General features: G+C 35.2%; 1 protein-coding gene across 5 annotated transcripts in view; it reads right to left on the bottom strand.

Annotated features, from left to right (window-relative positions):
- Positions 1-25,236, bottom strand: part of FOXP2 (forkhead box P2) — a 276,209-nt gene that overhangs the window by 117,492 nt on the left and 133,481 nt on the right. Inside the window, exon 4 of one of the 5 annotated variants that reach the window (XM_025380560.1) lies at positions 7,404-7,478. The exons of the other annotated variants lie outside the window; for them this stretch is intronic. Within the exon in view, the coding sequence (XP_025236345.1) occupies positions 7,404-7,478 (75 nt within the window). The remainder of the gene's footprint in view (positions 1-7,403; positions 7,479-25,236) is intronic. 5 annotated transcript variants of the gene reach the window in all.

The following is a 25,236-nucleotide window of genomic DNA, read 5'->3' as shown; positions in this document are numbered from 1 at the left end:
CTCTTATACCTACAACTTACAGGCAACAAGGATGGGGAAGGAAATAGGGATAAAACAACAGTACATATGCTATTCATATTAATTGTCTTATCTTAATTTTGTATTAATGATCTATGCACCAGAAAATGTTCCTTAGGTATATATATATGATACTCTAGAAATATTGAATTCCTAAACTTTTAAGCTTGTTTATTCAATTCTGAGGACATCATTTTGGTAACACTTTCCCTCTACGATTGCACAACTCTCTGTGAATTTATGAATTATGCTTAATATAATGATAATTTATCTCTGAGATGTTTGCTTGATGCCTCCCCTTTATTATAATCTCTTATGATGAAGTTTCTTACCCTCATTCTATATTGTCTGTTGTATGCCAGACTAAATATTCTACATATAAAATTCTAAATTAAAATTATTAAAGCATTATTCATAAAATATTAAATATATAACATATGTAGTCTGAAGTATAATGTTGTAACTAGTACTGTCGATCTGAAGAGTAGATGATTTCTTCCAATATTGTAAACTATCTCACAATATCTCTCTTACGAGAGATCAGGAGGAAGTCTGGTGGAAAAGAAATCATGACTTCATGGAAAGGAGCTAAGGAGAAAGATTGTGAGAGCCTGAGCATTACAAACTGTTCTTGATGCTAAGTATTTTAAAAGTTCAATTTTGCGTTCTCTAACTTGGTATAAGACTTTATCTGATTAAGAGTATGAGTCTATTTGCATAAAATTTATCATTATGATAAACAATAGGATTATTTGAAAGTAAACAAGTGCAATTTCATCTAAATTGTCCGATGCATAAAGTTATTACAGCATAACAAAACTCCAGCTATAGGCTTTCTGAACTCCATTGTTAAAGTACAGCGTGTAGTTCCAGGTTTAAGTTTTGTTGTTGCTGTTGTTGTTTTCAGGTTTAAGTTTTAATGTCGATGGAAGTCCCGTGCTGCTTAACCTGACATCCTATGTATTGAAATTTATATTTAAAAATCCAGTTATTTAGAAATATTTTTTAAAGTAAATACAGTACTGCATAAACTATGCCAGTTATAAACATTTGGTTCCATAATTTTTTAATCCTATGCCTAACAAACAATTCATTCACCTAATGAAAATTACAAACCTAAAACATGTAACTTCAATAAAAAGAAAAATAAACTACACATAGAACTGAATAAAAACACATGCACACTCTTTTATTAATTGCTTAGATATGTGTATGCATGGATGTATGTTTGTATGTGTATGTGCACAATTCTGAAAATTTGTACACTAAAATGACACAGCATTTTCTACAACTTTCAGTTATGCTAAAATAAGATGATGTGGAAATAGACAGGGAACAGAAATACAAATAATACAGAATGCACATTTTCTTAAGTGATGCTTAGAAATATGCAAAAACTGTAGAGCAAACTGTTGGAAGTTAATGCCAATTACATTTCAAATTTGTAGAGTCTGTCACTAATAGCTTATTACAAATAATTTTAAAATGTGAAAAGAAAAATACAGTCTGTCCTAATAAGCACCATAAATGCCTATTATTGCCACATATGTATTCTAGTGTGTGTATCAATTTATTTGATGAAAAATATATTAACAACAACAAAACCAGTAACTAAATAAATAATCCTTTCATCAGCCCCCAATTTCTGCCACACTAATGCTTTGGTGAGTCATCAAGGGGAGTAAATTATTCATTATAAATTTCAAAGAGGATCCTCCACTGAAAAATCTCTGCTACTGGTCCTTCTTGGAACCAACATCAAGAGAATTCTTGGCAATCTCAAGTATTACAAGGAAATAGAAGGTGAGGGGCAACCACTCAGGAGACGTTTCTAGAACAAACTGAGCTCAGGGAGCTTACCTTCCAGCTGAGAGGGGTCTGTAAAGATAATTACTAATATCTTGAATTACAGTAGGGTGAAAAAGATTAATCAAGAAATTGCATACAAATGTCAGCCAAGGCTTTAAAAACAAAAACCTTTATTCTGTTTCAGATGGATACAGTATCTGGAATGTTTTCAACAGTAACCCTAAACACAGTCCCTATATTTATGGCATTAACAAAATAATCTATAACGTGTTTGAAACATTTCATTATCTTAAGTTTATTTCTTACTGAAGGGCCATAGTGTGAATACCATCATAATAATCAATAAAAACTACTCAAAAATAAACACAGTAAAACAATAAATTCAAGTGTATACCACACATCTTTATACAAATGCAAAGAGTTAAATACTGTAAACAGCTTTTATAAAAAGGGTACTGTGAAGAAAATTACTGCAACATTATCCTTGGTTCATTGTTTTCAGCATGTTAGTTAAAACTATCGACACTAATAAGTAGTAATTTATCTTTAACTTCAGCTTACTCTCTGCTAATATGTTTATAATATAGGAAGAAAAAAATAGAGGTAATTCAACATTGCTGCATGCATTTCCTAACTTTGTAGCTTCATGTGCTCTAGCTGGATACAGACTACTGGTGAACAATCACTTTTCCTTACATATTTTAGCTATGATTCTTCTTGGCTGCCAGGAATCATTTAGGTCTGGTGAGGCAGAGTTCTGTCTCTTCCACTTAGCTGTCTTCCACTTAACAAATCAGAAAGCATTTGGATAACACTATTTTTGTGTGAGTGAGTAAGTCAGTGTTCAACTTAAATTGATTAATATAAAGACTCCTCTCAGTGGGTAACATTGTCATCTGTCTTGGCCATGACCCAAGGTACAATGCCCAATGCCCCTTTTAGTGTTAATACCAAAAATACACTTACATTTACTTCCAACAGAATTGACTCTTTGGTTCAAGCAAGAGTATATTGATGCTATTACAGATACTAACTCAACATCTATTGCATGTTTACTGTGTGTTAGTCATCATGGTAAGTACTTTTTAGGGTTATCATATTTAATTCCCATTACCACCTTACGAGGTAGGTAGTATTATTGTTATAATTTTACAGACTGAGAACGTGAAGCAAAGCAAAGTTAAGAAACTGGCCCAGTTATCAAAACCGAAAGCTGACTGTACAGCCCACAGTGTGGATTATTTGGTGCTGTGTAAGATTTATGTAAAGCCTCAAGAGAGATGAATTTGGAACACAAATAAAAAGATATTTTAAAAAGCATCACTATCCCTGTCTTCTTATTTCTTCCAATCCAGCATCCCCATTAAAAATGAACCATTCAGGAGATAATCATAGTAAAGACCTGTAGGGAGAAAGGTCAAATGTGGCCAATGTAATTTAGTTTGAATGGAAAATAAAGCAGTTATACCAAGGCCAGGCAAGCTTCATTTTCAGATTATAGGTACAAGATATTTTGTTCATCAAAAGATTCATGTGGCTCAATGCTAAAGGTTTTAAAAATAAGAACCAAAGACAAAGACCTTAAGCATTCCACATAATTGCCTTTGCAGTTAGAACTAACTGGCAGAATCCTATGTAAAATAGTATTCACTTAGGTGTAAAAACCTGTAGGCAAGACTAACAATAAGATTACTTGCAGATAGGTGTTAATGAGGTCATTCAGGCAGATGAGGTGCCAACAGGGCATAGTTAGAGAGTAGTGAATGAACTTGGGTTACTATCTTGTAAGGAAGCCAAAGATTGTGAAATTTAGAATCTTGGCAGAGTTAGTAATTTGTAAATCTGTCTGATACATCAGGAAAAAAAGAAAGGCATGTATTCTAGTACTGGAGTTTGAAAGAAAAGTAAAATAAGTGAAGATTTTTTTTTTTCAGATTAAACTAGACACTATTTGAAAAAACTGAATGTGAAAAGCGAGCAATGAAAAGCATTCTCTAACAATGAAGCTCTCTTACTCTGATATCCTCGCTTTTGAAAGTCAGAAATTAATGCTTTTTTATCTATTAAATTCAAAGTTATAGTAAGGACATTCTCAGGTGATGGCCAATGTTTGATGGTTATCAACAAGCCAAGACACCAGAAAAAACCCTATGAAAATATATTTGTATTGCACGTTTCGCTAGTAAATTGATACAATTATATCTGAAAAATATATAATTGGTATGGTGAAGAGCTTTTGACCCCTGTTTAATATCAAATATATAATATTATTTCCTTGAGATAATTTGGGCTTTAACCTTCATTTGGTAATGTAAGTGACTTTTTCTCCCTGCAATTTTTGGCACTTTACTTTAGGATTGTTAATAAACTTAAGCGATTTTTATTTTTTAAGTGAATTGGGTGTGATGGGAAGAGTAAAAATTAATTTAATCCACCGATTTGGAACACGTGCCTGAAAATTTTGGCTTGTATGTGTGTGTGTGTAGGCTGACCAACCATGGAAATAATATGTGTGACATTAAATTAACACCTTGATAGGCATTATATAGGGTATCTTAAAATTTGAAAACTATTGTAATAATTCACAATTCATTATAAATGTCAGTTACATAGTGATGAAAAAATATGGCAGGCTCTAGGTGCCCCATCTATCCTTTTGACCTCTTTCTTCTTTTTAGCCCACCAGTATTCTTACAGTATTCCATACTACCACTCTGGCATACTGGTACTTATAAATGCAATGAATACTAAAAGAGAACCATGTCCATCACACAGCAATTGTCAACTATGGATAATATAGTATTTGTTCTGGTTAGCATATTGATTTTAAATCACATTATGTAGCCATTTTAGCATGCTGAAGATTATACATAAGGTAATCAATAAAGGAAAATAAGCAGTTAATATTACTTAAATAATATTTTCCTTGTGTTCTGAAGCTAAAAAGCCCCATTTGTAAAGTCACTCAATGGCCAATATGAAGTATTAAATTGGCACACTAAGGAGATGGCAAACATCTGATGACAAATGCACTACTATGCTCCTCCTTCCCCACCAGCCATACCAGACCTCACTAACTCATCCTGGTGCTCTTTCGATCTGAGAGAGGAGATGCAGTCTCAGACACATGGAAGAACCTCAGACTTATACTCAACACTGCACTCAAGGCAGTCAAGAACAATTTGGGATACTTTTGGAAAGACCAATACACTGGTCATCAAAAACTTGGGATAGAAATTCAGCCTTACCATTGAGAAATTACATGGCCTCTGGTGAATCATTTTACTTCTCCACATCTCATTTTCATTCTGAAAATATGTCAGTGAAAATATAAAGATTTGATGCTATAGATTTGTTTTCTCTCATCAGTAGAATAGATATTTATTTTAAATGGTAGAAGTAGTTTTAGATAAAGAGCAAACACTATTAGCAGTTAAGCCAGTTAACTCTTCGGTCTGATGAAAACAATTTTTCCATTGGGATTATTTTAGGAAAAAGTGTTACTAATTAGGAAAACTGTCCCATTTTTAATGCACTATTTTAAAAAGTAATTTTGAAGTTAATTTTCTTTATTAAGTTAAAGTATATAATTGCACTTGATGTTTATCTAAAATTTATCTTCCTTTAAAATATACAGAGAATACTTAGAAGTTAAGATTATTTTAATCTTTCACATAAACTTAATTACATCATATCAGCAAAACTTACCACCATTTTTAAATTTTTGCTATTTTGCTTTCAAATGTTGTTACAAAAAGGCTTAGGGGGACTAAATACTATGAATGACCAAATTACAGTGAATGAGACCACAAACCAGGTAAGTTCAGATCTCTCTGAAGCCTGCATATATAACATGTATTTTTTTTTTTTTTTTTTTTTTTGTTGAGACAGAGTCTTGCTCTGTCGCCCAGGCTGGGGTGTAGTGGCCGGATCTCAGCTCACTGCAAGCTCCGCCTCCCGGGTTTAGACCATTCTCCTGCCTCAGCCTCCCGAGTAGCTGGGACTACAGGCGCCCGCCACCTCGCCCGGCTAGTTTTTTGTATTTTTTAGTAGAGATGGGGTTTCACCGTGTTAGCCAGGATGGTCTCGATCTCCTGACCTCGTGATCCGCCCGTCTCAGCCTCCCAAAGTGCTGGGATTACAGGCTTGAGCCACCGCGCCCGGCCATATATAACATGTATTACCCATCCTCGACATTCACTATTTCCTTTTCTTTTTTGACATTCACTATTTCTATAGAATAGGATATGTCATTGCTGCTTCCACTTTTGAGTTTATTTTTGTATTGCAACTAACATTTTTAAAAGTTTCATATTTTCCATAAATATCCTCTCACTAATTTGACATGATTTTTATTGAAAACATTTTCTTTTTAACCGAAGTATGAAATAGATATTTCTTCATCATTAAAGAAAACATTGACTGCTTACGAGTATTAATTTTGTTGTTTTTTGTCAATTATAATTAGAAAATATTACGTATAGAGTAGTAAAAAGTAAATAAATTTTGGCTGAGTCAATTTAGAAATACTCTAGCCCATTAAGCCTAAATAAATACATCAGTTCTTAAGGAAACAAGCAAAAGTTGTGTAGAGTAGTCCTTTGGTATGTGTGGGGGATTGGACACACATAGATACCAAAATCCATAATTGCTCAAGTCCCTTATATGAAATGTTGTACTATTTACATATAACCTATGCACATCCTCCTGTATACTTTAAATAATCTCTAGCTTGCTTATAATACTTAATGTAAAATAAATGCTGTATAAATAGTTGTTACACTGTTTTCTTTGGGGAATAATGATAAGGAAGAGAAATGTATGAACATTTTTAGTACAGATGCAACCATCCATTTTTTCCCCATATATTCTGGATCTGTGGTTCGTTGAACCCACAGATACAGAACCCATGAATGTGAAGAGCTGACTATATGTGAAAACACATGACTTATAATATTTCAAGATTTCTTAAGAATGCAGGTAGAATTTATGCCGAATAGAAACATAAAGTTGCTTTATTTAAAAATTATTGAATGGAGACTTGAGGATTACTATTCATTTCCAAGGATGACTGGTATGTGAATTGGGCCACATAAACGATTTTCACCAAATATTGCAGTCCAAAGTGACAAGTTACACTCTAGTGGCAGACTCTGTTAAAAAGGCCTTGGTATATTTATATGACAACTTGAGGAACATGGAACAGCAATTTTGTTCTAAAATATGTGTTGAATCAACCCATAATCTATGCCCACTTATTTTCTGCATATCAGTACTCTCTCATCAAATTATTCCTAAAAGTTCAAGAAAAGTATAGTGGTGTTAAAGCCTTTATATATTTAAGGTATTCAACTCACAGAAACTGTGAACTGTGTATCTAGTGAAACATAATTGAGAACAAAAGAAGTAAGAAAAAATCAACTAATTACATCTGTATCTTAACATTAGTCGTATCTTGATTATCTGCACCAATGGAAGGGATTGGCTATAGAAAATCACATATAATCTATTCAGTGGGACTGGGTCCATGGCCTTGTGCTTAGTAGCTGAATTTCTAATTGCCCAGTGTAACTTACTGCAAATGTGTTGTGAGGATGCCCATCACCAGAAGAGTGGCCACAGATACATAATTTTGTTTCTGGAAGCAATTCCTAGGTTAAACAAAGAGAATCAGGAGTTGGCTTTGTTTTTCAATCTTAAGGCTTATGCTAATAACGTACATTGTCATTTTTAAAAATCATTTTTTGGGATTATTACCTTGGTAGGTCAAAATAGGGAAGAATATTCCATCATTGTCTCACAGTTAACTAGTATAGATTTTAAAAACAAATAATTTGGCAGATGGGAAGTTGAATATTTGGATCATAATAAATTAACCCATAACCAAAAAATCCACTGATTATGTACCATGATACTGCCGTAGGAACCTTACTTCCCACTTGTAAGCTAAGAATCATAAATACTCCTATATATTTAAATGGCACTGCAATTTTGGTGTATGGGATGTCATTTGTTCTTAAAATGTAATCATCTCTAATTTTGAAAAAGTTCTGACTTGTAATCAATTGTAACCAGTACAAATGAACATAAATCCTGTCCTACCATGTCATGTGAGAACAATCACAATAATTTCTTTAAATAAACTGCTGTGGTTATGCATTATTATATAAAAATTATTGCCACTAAAATGTATCTAAGACTGTGCAACCAACCTCGATAATATCTGTTAAAACCTGTTGATTGTAGCATTTGCATTGAAAACTACTCTATATACTCAAATGTATAGTTTGCATTTTTATCTGTAAAAGCAAAGTGATTATTTATTGATAAATGACATGGAATGTCATTTTTTACCTAAGTAGCATTAGACATTTCAAAGATTTTGTCTGAAGGGCAAAAGGATTACACTGCATTTGAATAGACCATGTGACAACACATCCTTAGACTTCATGTATGATATGAAAGGATGATCCCCATTCATAAGATACACAAGGGAAATTATAACTATACCAGAAAAGAAGAAAAGCAAGGAGGGATGTGTTAAGGGTGTCAGGGAGTATTTGTAGTGGTTTGATGCATGTAAATATTACATCTTATAAATAATTCTTTTCAAATACATCTATGAAGTTCAGAGGTTCTGTTTAAGAAATGGATTGTATATGCTTTACATGACTACATGCTATTTTCTTGACGATAAGAGCAACATTAATTCAAACAGGAAAAATGGCTTCCAAAATATCCTTTTCCCTCTGTTTCTTAGGATGAAGTATGTCACCTGATGCTAGCAGATGAAGACTGGGGGGAAAGTGTTCAAGTTATATTTTGCTGTCAGAATCCAACAAATACATTTTCATCTAAATTATTTTGTCAACAGCCTTGTGCTACCCTTGCTAACCTTATTTGGCACCAGTGCATAATTAGATACACAGGGGTGTGACTCCAATTGAAGGTGTTGGCATTGTAGCACTCTGTGAAAATATTAACTATGAGGTTAACTCCAATTTTCTCTTCTTTAATTAAATGCACATGGTACTAATGAGGTAACCTACTGTTCCTTGATAGCACTAATTAGCTAAGAGGAGAGTACTCTCTCACACTGCAATTTAAACCTAAAAATAAGGTTGAAATATGCTAATTGCAGGCAATTTAAAACAGTACAAGTTGAAGAACTAGTCATAATAAGAGAAACTGACTGCTTTACAGCTAGGCAGCTGTAACTTTGGTTAAAATCAAAACAAGCCACATGATTTTTGGACTGCTATTTAACAAGGTCATAAGCATCCTTAAAAAATGAAATGCTATTCCATACCATAACAGTAAACCAGACTAACACCAGTAAAGCCCTCAGACAGACACTCATCTACATAAAAAAGTGATTGTCACAATAACTCCAAATCTGCCATGACACTGTTTTCAATATTTAATACAGAAAATTAAACTCTATAAATAAGCAACATCACCTTAAATTCTTTCAAGAGCATGTAAGTTAAGTAAAATATCATAATTTGTGTCTCCAGCATTAACAAAACATGTTGGGATGCTGGAGTTTTGTCATCCCAGTCAGGTCAGAAGGGACGATACAGAGAATAAGTCTCACTCCTGGAGGAATACATAAACAGGAATTATTGAGATAATGCACAAGTACAGTAATAAAAATAAAAATACTATGGAATAAAAGCATAGTTAATGGTAATGATCCCTTAAACGTAACCATCCCTTAAATGGTAATTTAAGGGACACAGGTGCCAAATATTAAAAGGATTTCATTTAAAAAGAGGTTTTCATTAGAATTCGTCTAGTTTTGTAGCTTTGGGATGGAAGCTGCCTGAGGCTTTACCGTGAGAATGTTCCCCATTTTTAGCTCAACTGACTCAGAAACATAATTTCGTAAACCTAACCATATTTCAAACATATCTTCTTTAGTTACTATCGCAAATATTTCCCAAATTTTAACAAAAGGATAACCTTGACAAAAAAAAACAAGCAAAAACAAAACAAAACAACCTCCCCCCCCCAAAAAAACAAGACCATGAAGAACCTTTTGATTCATCAACAATGATATGTTTGGATTGGTACACAGTACATACTCATTATTTTTCGATTCCCTAAAATCTATGATATATCTTATTTTTATCAACCAGAAACACTAACCAAAACACTCCTATCAAATCATTCCTGCTACCACAGAGAGAAATAAAGCATATTAAAATGATACTGTCATTTATCTATCCATAGGAAGAAGAGACACAGAACTGCCCCCAACACTGAGGGCTCATAGAGACATTTCCCCGTCCCTGTTACATTGCATGCAAAATTATGAAACACAACAGTTAAACGATCAATAAAAATAAAGAGTTAAAAGGCAAAATTTGTGAAAAGAGAAAGTCAAATTAATCTAAACCTTACTGAAGAACAATAATTTAGAAGTAAAATAACCTACTGAAAGGCAAAGGCTTTTAAGTAACTCACAATAGTTTCTACAGTTGAAAGTACGTGAGAATAAACTTTGCACTATCATTAGCCCGTCATCGTATCTTGCCAACAGGCTTGGTTGAAGAAATTGTGCTTTGAAAACCCCACCCAGTTTCTTCTCATGGCTTCCCTAAAGCTTTCTATGACAGGCAGAGACAGAAGGTTGGTAAGAGATGCAATAAAACTCTGATCAACCATGCTTTAACAGACCCATGAAGCTGCAGGTTTGTAAAGAAGTAGCAAGAGGAATAAAATCAGACAGTCACTTAGAAATGGATCTGGAGGCAACCTGACATACTCCGGCAAATCACAGGGAAACACAATATGAACGGATATTTTAAGTGTTTGCATCTGTTTCAAATAAGCACCAAAGAAACTTTGAACAGTGAAAAGGCCAGACAATGTACTGGAATGGGCTTTCAACATTAACTTCAGAAGGAATCTATTCTTCAATTAAATGTGAATCATTGTAATTTTTCTTTTAAAACAATAAAGAGTAAGCCATTTAGCGCTGAACATAAGAATGCTGGCTCTGGAGATAGTCTGCTGAGCTTCAGATCTTACACTTACTAGTGGTGTGACCTTGAGCAAAATACTTAGCTTCTCCTGTCCTCTCTCTCTAGACAGAGGATCATAAGTAACATCATCATAGGGTTATTAAATATGTTCAATTGTAAAGTAATTAGAACAGTGCTGATACCTATATACTTAACATTTATTAGCCATATACTTATTATTTGTTAGCTGTCATTATTGCTTCAAAATAGTATTAAATTTTCAGATAAAAATAATTATTGTTTCTACAATGTATAAAATGCTATTATGTATTATAAAGGTTGTAAAAATTCCCAAGACATTGTATCTGTTTTCAACCTATCAGTAGACTTCATGATACATATTAAAGACTCTCCTACATGCGTAAGGAAACATTTTTTCCTTTTAGAAACCTGGTACAGCAAATCAGGAAATCAATATGGGTGTGTTCATATTTAGTGATAAGGTGAAATGACTTGTAAGAAAAACCATATTTTTTGCAAGGCTGATGAAGTGTAATTTTCATAGAAAAATATATAATATATATATGGTATTAATACTATATATTGATCTTTCCTAACAAATGAAAATATTTTAAATTATTTAATAAAATTTGTTTCTTGAGGTTGAAAGGACCCTCACATTTTTCTTTAACATGCTTAAAACTTTAGTGTCTTATAATATTTAGGATAAAACAATATCTGAATGGAATAGTGGTTGACTTAGTCCATTTATGTTGCTATAAAAGAATACCTGAGGCTGAGTAATTTATAAAGAAAAGAGGTTTATTTGGCTCATAGTTCTGCAGGCTGTACAATAAGCATGGTGCTAGCATCTGCATCTGGTGAGGGCCTCAAGTGGCTTTCACTCATAGCAGAAGGGGAAGGAGAAACGTGTGTGTAGAAATCACATGGTGAGAGAAGAAACGAGTGAAGGAAGTCCCAGACTCTTTTTAACAACCAGCTCTGTGGGAACTAATAGAGTTAATAGAGTGAGAGATCACTCACTATCACAAGGATGGCACCAAGACATTCATGAGGAATCCACTCCCATGACCCAAACACCTCCCGTGAGGCTCCACCTCCAACACTGGGGGTTACATTTCGACATGAGATTTGGAGGGAAAATATCCAAGCTATAGGCGTGGTCTACATTTTAAAAGTGCAAAAATGAAAAAATCAATGTTCAGCTAGTCAAGAAATATGATCATTCTTCACATGTTCTAAAACAAATCAAACTTTAAAACAATAACAAAAATAAATAGCTGATTTGCCTTTCTGCCCCTCCAACTGTTTTGTTGTGTTTGCTGATTTGGTTGCTTGTTTTTAGGACATCCATCATATCTGATGGAAACTGTCCCAGGGACAATGTAGCTATTGGGTTGTACCAGGATGACACATTTTAGCTTTGCAAATTCATACAACTTCATCCTTCTCCAGCCCATTTCTAAAAGCAAGATTTAAATTGCCTAGGTCGGACAGAGAAGATGTAGAAAAGAGAAATTGTACTTGAAAATTGTTTTGAGTGTTTCACAGATAGGTGGATCACAGAAGTTGTTCTCTTGTTCGGAGTCAGTCAACAAGAACCAGAGATTACGTATCTCGGAGGACCAAATCTAAGTAAGTGCACGCCTAAAAATTTTTCTTTATTGATGTAGTTAGCATTGTCTTACTTTCCTTTGTGACACAGACTCCAAAACCCGTACAACATTGAGAAGATCGTGGTGCGGACTGAGGAAGGAAAGGAAGTTCAGGGAGATAAAATTATTTGGAAAAAGTTATGCTTTTATTTCTTTACTTATTTTGAGGCTACTGTGTATCACATATCTGACTATACAGGTTCCCAAACTTGAGCATGTAAAATAATCTTTGGAGAAGCTTGTTATGATTGTGTATTCCAGGCTACTTTCCTAGAGATTCAGATTCAAAAGATCTGGTATAGTGTCCAGGAATATGCATTTTAACAAGCATCTTGATTATTGTGGTTTAGAAGGTTTATGATCAAACTTTGAGAAATACTGCCCTTTGTTCAAGATATTTGCATGACAGGTATTTTTTCATTATTTTAGTCAACACTTTTCAGTACCTACTATGAGCTATAAACTATATTAGCCATGTGGATATAAAGGTTAATGAAAATGGTCTTTCCATCCAACAGAGAGTGGGGGAAAGAAAAAAAAAAAAAAACAGTCCTATAAATTAGGATACAACAAGGTAAGTGCCATTTGCATGGACTCCTGATTTTTGTTTTGTTTTGTTTTTCTTTTTTGTATCTGAACCTCTTTTGCAATCTGCTAAAATCTAGAATAGCCTTCTCAGAAAAAATAAATTGGTTGCACGCAATAAAATAAGGCATTAGAAAAAAATGAATTATACTGAGATTCAGTTCCCAAAATATTTAAAAAGCTACATTTGTGAAATATTGATGTCATTTTTTAATGAATTAAATAATAAGATATAATAGCAGGCATAACAACCACTACAATTTTGAGTAATGGGCACAAATAACATTTCGTGTTTTTGTTTTGTTTTGTTTTGTTTTGTTTTTTTAGACAGGGCCTCGCTCTGTTGCCAAGGCTGGAGTGCAGTGGAGCAATCTTGGCTCACTGCAGCATCTACCACCTAGGCTCAAGTAATCCTCCCACCTCAGTCTCCCAAGTAGCTGGGACTATAGGTGCATACCACCATGCTCACCTAATTTTCTTTGATTTTTGTAGAGACAGGATCTCACTGTATACTCCAGGCTGGTCTTGAACTCCTGGGCTCAAGTGATCCTCCCACTTTGGCCTCCCAAAGTGCTGGGATTATAGGTATGAGCCACCACACCTGGTCATATTTCTAGATATTTTTACCAACTGTGATGAGATAGGAATATTTTTATAATTTCTATCACTGACAATGTCATAGATACTGCAAACAATACTGTGGTGTGTTGCCTACATTCCTAATAGAAGAATATGTTGAGTTTCAATTGAGAATAAAAATAAGAATACTTTTTCTTCCATTCAAGTTCATAAACCTCCTGAATTCTACCCATGGATCCTAAGTTTTAAAGCCCCTGTATTAGAAATATATTGCTGAAGACGTAAAAAGTACACCTTGACCATATTGAAAGAAGGCATTTTCTAGCTGGCTCCCAAAGAATGAGCAGGAATTCATTACTTGGAAAAAGAAGTGAGAAAAAAGAAAGGGAGAATGCCAAAGGTTTAGTATTATGCCTACAATGTGTGATAGTTTTGGTAGGAGTATGCTATAAATGGGGCCAGCTGCTGAGAGACAAGGCTAGAAAGATTTGGACTATGAAGAGTTTGCAGATCGGGAATTAGTAGTGTTTTTTTGTTTTTGTTTTTGTTTTTGTTTTTGACAAGTAGAAAGCATGAGGGTGTGGGTTCAGACTGGAATTGGCTGGCAGCCTAAGACTCCCAAAGATTCATTAGACAGTTACTTCTGGTAAGTGCCAAAGCAGTAGCAGTGACATGAAAAAAGGATACCCAATTTGAGGACTGGCTAACTACTGAGGATTTGATGACTACCTGAGTGACTGAGAGAGTAAAGGATAAGGGACATTGGAAGCAGACTGTGATACCACTAGAAAGACAGTAGAAACAAAGACAATTTTTAAAGAATGAAAGAGAATTTGCTTCATTTGGAAATAGTAAATGAGAGGTTGACTACTGAACATCTGGCACAGTTCTGGGTATACAAGACTTAAGTTCAGGTGACAAGGCAAGATATATAAAGACCTGAGAATCAGCAACTTCTGTAGTGTTAACAACACAGGGAGTGGATAACTTCTGGCAGTGAGGTCATCTAAAGGAGTAGTTCTTAGCCTACACTGTGGGTCAGTGTCACACACAAAGCTCTGCATATATAATGATGGTGGCGTTCAACTTCCTGATTTAACTGGGCTTGGTGGAGACCAGGCATCTTAACAAATAAACATCCCAAGTAATGATAATATGCAGCCAGAGTTTTTGGACCACTGATATAAAAGTTAACAGAAAAAGTTATAGGCAGGAGATGGGGAAAAGCCAACAAAACACAAAGAAGATGAATGTTAAGAGAAGTGGTATCAAAAGTCTCAAATGTTTTGACAGGATCTACTAAGATGAGAATTTAATTCAACTCCCTGAGGTGGTCAGTGATATTCAACAGAACTATTTCAGAAACATAGTGATGTGGTTTGCCTCTGTCCCCACCCAAATCTCATCTTGAATTGTAGTTCCCATAATCCCCATGTGTCATGGGAGGGACCTGGCGGGCGGTAATTGAATCATGGGGGCAGGTATTTCCCATACTGTTCTCATGACAGTGAGTAAGTCTCATGAGATCTGATGGTTTTATAAAGGGAGTTCCCCTGCACATGCTCTCTTGCCTGATGCCATGTAAGATGTGCCTTTACTCCTCCTCTGCATTCCACCATGATTGTGAGGCCTCCCCAGGCATGTGGAACTGCGAATCCATTAAATCTCTTTTTCTTTATAAGTTACACAGTCTCAGGCATGTCTTTACTAGCAGTGTGAGAACAGACTAATACAGGTAGTAAGGAAAGAAACCAACGTATAATGTGTCATAAAAGGAATGGAAGTTAAAGTGTAGTGTAAACAATTCTTTATAATGGCCTAATGATGAAGAAGAACACAGGATTAAGGTAATTGTCTGATATAAAACTAATGTGGACATATGAATGTGATTTTGTTTAATTGGTGTTTTGTTTCTAAAGGTGGGAAGGGAAGGCACACAGAGAAATGGGAGACTGAAGACATAGGAATGAAGATGTGCAGCTGAAAAGACCAGGATCTGGAAGAGGTGGACGGGGGTAGGTATCATGCACAGGAAGAGAAATTGGACTTGGAGAGAAGATCTCATTATGATAGAAAGGGATATAATCAGAGATGGTAATATAAATTTGTTTTGGGAGTAGAGATGAGAGAGGCAGAGGGAGTTCTTGCCTGGTGGTCTCTAAATTTTTTCTCTGAAGTAGAAGGTGAAGTCACGGAGAACAGGGAAACAGGTGTGACTTAGGTGCTTTTTGGGTACAGCGAAGGCTAGAAACTGATGCAGGGAGACAGTCAGAGACAGGCAGTGTCTAGAGACTCGTGAAACAATTGCTAAACATCAATGAAGACTAGCCTAAAGTCAGAGAACCAATACTGCCTGATACTGTGATTCTGTATAGGAATACTAAGAAGCTTGCTTAGGAGTAGGAATAAGAAAAGTCACAGCTTGGGAAATGGAAGAACAAATGCTGTAGCAGGGTCAGAAAGGGTGATTCAGAATAGTGAGAGTGTTTAAGGTCATCCTTAATCATGGGATACAACATGATCAGGAAGAAGTCCAGGTGGGTGGAGGCAGTGGTGGGCTATTTGTGGGAATAACAAAAGAGTATGGCTAACACGGTGAAACCCCATCTCTGCTAAAAATAATTTTAAAAAAATTAGCCAGGTGTGGTGGTGGGCACCTGTAGTCCCAGCTACTCCAGAGGCTGAGGCAGGAGAATGGCATGAACCCGGGAGGCAGAGCTTGCAGCGAGTGGAGATTGCACCACTGTACTCTAGTCTGGGCGACCGAGTGAGACTCTGTCTCAAAAAAAAAAAAAGAAAAAAAAAAAGAAAAGAACATGTCCAAGGTCCAAGGTCCAAGTTAGGCATCGTGGCCCATGTCTGTAATCCCAGCACTCTGGGAAGCTGAGGTAGGAGGGTGACTTGAGTCCAGGAGTTAGAAGCTGCAGCAAACTATGATCATGCCACTGCACTCCAGCGTGGACTACAGATAAAGACCATGTCTCCAAAAAAAAAAAGAAAGGAAGGAAGGAAGAAGGGAAGGAAGGAAGGAGGGAGGGAGGGAGGAAGGAAGGAAGGAGGGAGGGAGGGAGGGAGGGAGCGAGGGAGGAAGGGAGGAGGGGAGGAGAGGAGGAAAGAAAGGAATGGAGAAAGACAACAACAACAACAAAAGATAGGTCCAAGGTCATGGAAGACATTTTTAAAGGAATCAATTCATGAACATTTACAATTTTTATGCTTGTTTTCTTCATGGATCAGTGTAAAGTTTAAAAGCAGTATATACTTTTTTACCCGGTAAGTATGTGACAGGTGCCATTCATTGGTAACAAACTCAACATGAAGATCCAAATTTACAAAATTGAATAAGAGATTACTATTTCCTTAAGAAAATAAATCATTCAAATTAAAACAGTAGTTTAGACAGTATTTATTTAAATAGAAGGCAAACTTATTTAAAATAAATTTGATTTTTAAATACTCTTTAGGAAGATACTGCATAGATTGAGGTATAATTGCATACATTAGTGAATCTTCACACACAAATACATAACTTGGTGCTACTGTCCTGTAGTACTCTATTGTCTTGAGTTTCCTTGGTGTTGGAAGAGTAAAATTCTTCGAGAAAAAAAAAAAAATGATGTCAAAACAAGGCTGCAGTCTAGTAGCAAACCACCTCAAAGTTAACATAGACGAAATCTGATTATATTGCCTACCCAGCATTTACTTCTCTATTTGGTAAAAGCACCACTTTTTTTCTTTGGGGATTACCCTCATTCTGTACCCCATTACATGCAAATTGGTGGGACTGGCCCAAGGCCAAGTGGGTGATACAAGCCAGGTCAATTAAATTCCCTCTCCCAAGAACTTGATTTTTGAGGTAAGTGACATGTGCATAATAAACAACAGGAGTTCATCGAATCTAGTGACAGGGAAGCAAGCAGCCTGTCTATTAGATCCTGCTCTGCTTTTGGCTCTTTCTGAGACCAGATTTTTGCTTAGCTTTGCCTTGTATATTGTAAGCAACTCTATATCCTTTGAAGAAAGTCTACTATTATTTTTTAAAGATTTCTGTGACTTGAAACCAAAGTTATAAATTAGCAAGATAACTATAATACACATATTTCAGTCAATAATCATACTGTCAAAATTAGGATTAAATCTTAATAGCTTTAAAAATAGATTTTGGAGCGAATTTTGGGTTACAATCCATTTACATAAAACAGACCAAAGATAAGACTAAAAGTCATGATCTTGTCCTCATTTTTCATTGTTTGCAAACTTAACTGAAGTAATTAAAAACTGCTATTATAATTTCAGTTCTTTTTTTTTTGGGGGGGGGGGGGGGCAGAGTCTTGCTCTGTCATCCAGGCTGGAATACAATGGCACAATCTCAGCTCACTGCAACCCGCCTCCTGGGCTCAAGCAATTCTTGTGCCTATGCCTCCCAAGCAGTTGAGATTACAGGTGTGTGTCACCATGTCTAGCTAATTTTTTTTTTTTGTATTTTTAGTATTTTTAGCATATGTAGGTTTCACTCTGTTGGCCAGGCTGGTCTCAAACTCCTGGCCTCAAGGAATCCACCCAGCCTCTGCATCCCAAAGTGCTGGGATTACAATAGGTGTGAGCCACTGTACCTGGCCATAATTTCACTTTTATAAATATATTCTTCCATCCCTAAAATGTCAGCTTGTATAATCAGACTTTACATTGTACAAAGCACAACTTAATATGTAAAAATGGCAAAATAAAATTTTGGGTTAAATACAAAATAGCAACACAGTACAGTTTATTAATGGGTGTTTGCATATTTTATTTTTATCATAATTTAACACTACATACTCACTCAGTTTTTCTTCTTTAATGGATTCTAAATTTAAAAGAAACACTTTTCTTTTTATTAAAAGAAAGGGTAGATTAACAAAAAAAGTTTAGTGGCAGCCACTGTCCCAATGCAGATACCATAGGTATCTGAAGGATTTCAGATTTTAAAGTACTTCATATTAACCCATTAACTCCACTGACATTCCTAAAGTAAGATTTTAAATTAATTTCAAAATATTTTTTTTTTTTTGATTTCAAGTTCTTTTTTTTTTTTTTAATTTATTTATTATTATTATACTTTAAGTTGTAGGGTACATGTGCATAACGTGCAGGTTTGTTACATATGTATACTTGTGCCATGTTGGTCTGCTGCACCCATCAACTCGTCATTTACATCAGGTATAACTCCCAATGCAATCCCTCCCCCCTCCCCCCTCCCCATGATAGGCCCCGGTGTGTGATGTTCCCCTTCCTGAGTCCAAGTGATCTCATTGTTCAGTTCCCACCTATAAGTGAGAACATGCGGTGTTTGGTTTTCTGTTCTTGTGATAGTTTGCTAAGAATGATGACTTGGAATCAACCCAAATGTCCATCAGTGACAGATTGGATTAAGAAAATGTGGCACATATACACCATGGAATACTATGCAGCCATAAAAAAGGATGAGTTTGCGTCCTTTGTAGGGACATGGATGCAGCTGGAAATAATTTCAAAATATTTTTAAGATTAAAAAGGAATTAACAAAGATTACAGAATATAACAGTGTCAAATTCAGATTTTTCACTCTGTTTTTAGTCAACCCCCTTCTTTTTCACTTCAAAAAGCTGCTATCATAGCTGGCACTAACTGGCCCCCTTGTTAGAAATCACAGCAGAGAAGCCAATAATAGAAAGCGGATATGGACACCTCTTACCCAGAATCCAGGCTGTCTCCACAGACAGGTAAGGCTGAAATCAAGGAAAGGGCAGATGACATGGTTGTTGTCTGTGAGCAGGCTAAGATCTACACCTGTTCACTGAGTACACATTGAATTTCCAGGAATGCTAATCAAGTATCTTTCATGTGTCTAAAATCACTGAAAAGCAAAAGATGTGCATAGTGCTCCTGTCAGTGATATAGGTATTATATTTTGAGAGAGCATGAGGGTAGCAGTCAACAGGTGCTTCTGACATGAGATATCCCAGCTGAGTACTTATGGACTATTGCATTTTTGTTTACTTGTATGTATGTTTTCTTTATTCAAGAGAAGAGTTTAAGGTTTTTTGAAAAAAAATAGGTAGCTGGATTTCTTATGAACATTCGGAAAGTGACAGACAAAAATTTAACATATACAATAATTATTTAATAGACAAAACAAATAGATTTTATGTATACATTGCCATCTCAGTTCTGTGGGACACTACAGAACACCAATCACTAGGTTAAGAATCCGCTGCAAAGTCGAGTAGGAGCCACTAAACCCAAGAATGCACAGACAAATCAGGACGGCAAACTATTAGTGATGAGTATCATATTAAGCACTATGACAGATGTATGCACTGGTGAAAAGGAAGCATAGAGAAAGGGTTCTTATGGGGCAGATGAGATAATAAAGGGCTCTAGGTAAGAATAAATGGACATTAGCATGCAAACAGAGATGGCGTGGGGTAAAGATGAAGAACATTTAAGACTAAAAAAGTAGACGACATAAAGGTTTGAAGGTGTCTGACCCCCTGATGTATTCTGAGAAGTACAGACAGTTCCATAAAGTCAAGCAAATTAATTCTAGGGAAGAAGGGTGGTAGGGTGGGGTTGGGGACAGAAAGAGAAGCAAAAGCCAGCTCTTCAAGAGTCCCATATGAAGCAAAGTGGCCTTCATGCACTTCAGACTTCTCATTTTTGTGTACACCACCTGTCTTTTCTCTTGGAGGATAAATGAAGGGTCAAATACATAAAACCATTTCTGACATCTCTGGAGTTCTATTAGTGTTATCCTCAAGAAGTAACTATGATGAATGCAGAATGACACAAGATACTGTTTTAAATAAAGATTTAATGGTAATTTCTTGATGACAAGCAATAACTTTTTGTTTCTATGATTTCCACCTCCTCTTTCTTCCAGTCAGTTGATACCCTATGACTTCACACGTGTTTTATTACTTAATATTCTTTCTTAGATTCCTTAAATACACTAGTAATCTCTAGTATATTAAAAGTCAGGACTGGGTGCAGTGCCTCATGCCTGTAATCACAGCACTTTGGGAGGTCAAGGTGGGTGAATCATGAGGTCAGGAGCTCAAGACCAGCCTGGCCAAGATGGTGAAACCCTATCTCTCTTAAAAATACAAAAATTAGCTGGGTGTGGTGGTGGGTGCCTGTAATCCCAGCTACTCGGGAGGCTGAGGCAAGGACCTGCTTGAACCCAGGAGGCGGAGGTTGCAGTGAGCTGAGACTGGGCCACTGCACTACAGCCTGGGTGACAGAGCAAGACTCCATCTCTAAATAAATAAATAAATAAATAAACAAACAAATAAATAAGTCGATTCAGTGTCAGAATTCTTGTTGCAAAATTCTGCTTTTGAGAACAGAGGAGCAGACAAGTACTAAAATATAACTTATCTGAATTGCATTGCCATTAGAGGTACACAAATAAATTTTGTAGTACCAGGCATAAAGTAAGAAAATAATTTGACATGGTAGTACATTTTCATTTGTAGGAAAGTTTTGTGATAAGCTGAATAAGAAAATTTGGAAAACAGACAATCTTAGCTCAATTTTATAATGCAGCACTAATTATGAAGCGAAATGGACATTTTAAAATTTGGGGGTCAGAAAAAAATAATTATTACGTTTAACACGAAACCCTTTCTTTGCTATTTAGAGCATTCAGAGCATAATTTCACAGATTATATATATTTCTCTTAATGCGATATTCAGACTACATCTGACGGAAAATGCCTGGTTAGGATTAAGAGACATGGTACAGATGTAAAACTACATTTGCATGCAATTATTTCTAAAACAAATGCCAGGGTACGGAATCTATTGAAATGGCTTTCAGGATGGCTGGCACAATATATTAAACCAGCTTCCAATCCAGTAAGTTTATAGTCTGAATATTTCAAATCAAAACACTTAGCACAGAATAACTGTAGATTTTCCACCTTGACTCATTGTCCAACAATGTATGAAAATAGGTTTTGATCTCAAGGATTTAATGTAGAGATTTATTAATTTTTAAGCAAAAGTCTTTCTTGCTTAATGTAAAAACTGTATTTTACATATTAATTTCAAGAAATGAAAATAAAATTACTACAAAACAAAAAATGAAAATAATATAGTAGGCAGAATAAAACAGCATAGTAACAGAGTAGATATATTATATAGCATTTAGCTTGTTTTAGAGTGTTTTGTTTTTCAAAAAACAATACAAAATATCTTTAAAGTTACTAATATTTTCTTAATAGAAATCTCACTGTAGCTCATATTCTTATAGAGATATACTTTTAAGCAGCAAACTAGAAAAAACTATTCAAAATAATTCAAAAGTACATTTGTCGTGAACTTAATCAGAAAGCTTATCAGTATCAATAAATGCTGTGCTTATGTAGGGCATTATGCTTTCATAGAAGAACTGACCATGGATGTCCTCAGAGTTTGTGGATGAGGCAAGCCCTTTAATTATTTTGTGGTGGTCTTTTCCATGGGAATGTATTTTTGGATTAGAACTTGATTCAATGAATGAAGCATGAAGATTCACTGCAATATCTCTTACATATCAAAAAACTATCATATTATAATTTTTTCCAAATTCACAAAGTAGCAGCATCTCTTTTGCTGTATGCTTTACTCCTTAGCGGGGAGCAATTCAGATTATGATCACCCTTAGGAATATATGAGGAGACTGGAGGATGTGGCAGTTCCTCTTCTGATCCCTGCAGGGGAAGCAGCAGCAGCTCTTGGATCAGCTTCTATTTATCTGGTGTTGGTCTCAGTGGCAGCTCCTTTTCTTGCCAATAAGGATAAATGAGGAATAGAGACTGCATGTAGCATATACAGAAGCTTATCTTGTTGGCATCTCTGATTATGATTTGGTCCCTATAAGCCTCTTACCCCCTCCTCATTTTGATGTGATGTAGAGAGGAAACCCGGAGGAAGAGGACCAGTGATTTAAAAACTAAAACTCCAGCAGAAAATTTCTTACCATGAAAATTCTCATGATGCCAAGAAAAACTCCAGTAGTAGTCCATCACTGCCATTCGCTTTTTCTTTCATATTAAAAGTTATCTCATACATTGCTGAGTAAACATCTGATTTCATTACCAAGTCCACTGCCATGTCAATAGTGCTTCCTGACAGGTGGAGATGAGGGGGGTATAGAAGACAAGGGAATGAAGAGATTCAGAGTCATTTCCGTAGAATATTCTATTCGTAGTGATGATGGAGATCCCCTCCAAGGTGGAGTCATATAACTTTCATCCCTTCCTTTGCTCTATCGTTTTTTTTTTTTTTCTTTGAGACAGAGTCTTGCTCTGTTGCCCAGGCTGGAGTGAAGTGGTGTGTTCTCAGCTCACTGCAACCTCCACCTCCTGGGTTCAAGCGACTCTCCTGCCTCAGCCTCCTGAGTAGCTGGGATGACAGGCGTGCCCCACCACACCTGACTAATTTTTGTATTTTTAGTTACAACAGGGTTTCACCATGTTGGTCAGGCTGGTCTCGAACCCCTGACCTCACGTGATTCACCCACCTCAGTCTCCCAAAGTGCTGGGATTACAGGCATGAGCCACTCTATCCAGCCCCTTTGCTCTATCTTAACCATAAATCAATATACTTGGGTTTAATAAAATGAAGACATTCAAGAAAAGATAATATTCACATGTAATACCTTGTCATCCCCCTTATTTGGATCTCAGTTTCTAAAAATGCAAATGAAAAACCTGAACAGCAACTAAGAGGCACGATATTATCAGTAACAAAGGAGTAAAAGGCACATGGCTTAGAATCAGACTGACCTGAGTTCACATCCAGCTCAAACTACTGGCTACATGACCATAGATAATGTAATTTAACCTTTCTAAGCCTCAGGTGCCTATTCTGTGAAATGAAAGAGCATAAATAAACCCATTACCAGGTACACAAAGTGAGCACTAATTACATGCTACCAAAGCAAATTAAAATTATAAATGCTTCAGGATCTCTCTTTTGTTACAGAAAAAATGTATTAAAAAAGTAATGGGAACATCTGACTTGTGAAACCTCTCTGGTTGACTCCTTGGTCTTCGTTTTTGCTGGCCCTAGTCACTGATGTAGATGTGATGACTCATACTATTTGTCATTAAAGAGCCTAGAAGACTAGCCAGAGACTAAGAGAAAGCCCTTTTTTAGATACAGGTGTCTGAACCATGACATTAGGCAATCACAAAATCATCATACGGACACGTGGATGAAACAGTAATAAAAGGCAAAACACCAAAATTAGAATTTAAGCATTTTTAACATTAAATACTATTGAAAGTAACTAGATGCTATGAATAAAAATTATTATTAAAATAAATGTAATGCAATTTCTGGAAAGAACTTAATTTATTGAGAGTTTAGATCTATCTACAACGAAGAAAAGTTAAGATGAGTTCTAAAGTAGAAATATGTTAGGAGATCAAAAGCTATCACTGTAATCACTACATAACACAACAAAAGAAAATAGTAGTCCAATGCCAGAATCAACTTAAATTTTCAAAAAATCGTCATGATTATACCCATACTAAAAATAATGTAGAATTGTCATTTTTACATATAAATGTTTACTGGGAAAGAAAACGTCAAATTTTAGAACTGTGTTACTGTCTATTAGAAATTACTCATTTCTAAGGCAGGACCAAGTTTCATTAGCCAATAGCTGCTCTGAAGAATGAAGCTAATTTACATTTAAAATAGGAGTACAGTCTACTCTTTAAAAGCATAATGGTAAACACACCAATTTGACAATTACATTAATACGAGTATTTGCATAATCTGTCTTCCACACCTGTTCTTAATTTGAAGCAGCTGCAGGACAAATCATATCACACTAATCTGAAAGGGTATTTGGATGTTCCAAACAGCAATCCATACATCTAATGTTTTGAAGATATTTTATTTTTTAAATGTTTCCTGACCCTAAAAATGGTAAGAATTTTTGGAAGCCATATTTAAAATTTGGTTAATATTAAGAATAAGCATAATACCAAATAATGCTATCCCTTACATTTTTGGTATCCTCTGTTATTGACATAATAATACAGATTTTATTTCTAGAGGTTTTTAAGTAACATGTATTTTATTTATATGAAAAAGATTAAAAAGCACAATAAAAATATACCTAGAAAACTTCAATAAGGAATGCAATCAGAGGATCAATAGCAAATGCATTAATGAAGAACAGATCAAAATTCTATAGATCATCTGAAAATGTGTTTGCAGCATAGATCATTGTGGTGTCTTTTTGATATTTCCCTTTTCAAAACTGGATTCCATTTATGTTTAGCAAATATTTCAAAATTTAATAAGCAGAACTTTACTTTCATCTTTTAAAGGACTCCAGCTTGTTTTTATGTGTATTCAAACACATACTCAGAGTTATCAAAAGGAAGTCAGTTTACTATTGTTATATATTCTTCTGGTTCATATACTTAAATTATTCAGCTAGATTCTAGCTGGTGGAATATAAGATATCCATGTAATCTGTCAACAAAATCTGTCTCTCTTTAATCTTCTATTGCGAATAGAAAATCAAGTTAGAGATTTCTAAAGATGTTATTTATTTCTTGAAAAATTAATGAGCA

The sequence above is a fragment of the Theropithecus gelada genome, chromosome 3, assembly GCF_003255815.1.
Source record: "Theropithecus gelada isolate Dixy chromosome 3, Tgel_1.0, whole genome shotgun sequence".
NCBI lineage: Eukaryota > Metazoa > Chordata > Mammalia > Primates > Cercopithecidae > Theropithecus > Theropithecus gelada.
Note: the sequence above shows the minus strand (reverse complement) of the source record. Positions and strands in the feature narration are given on the sequence as shown.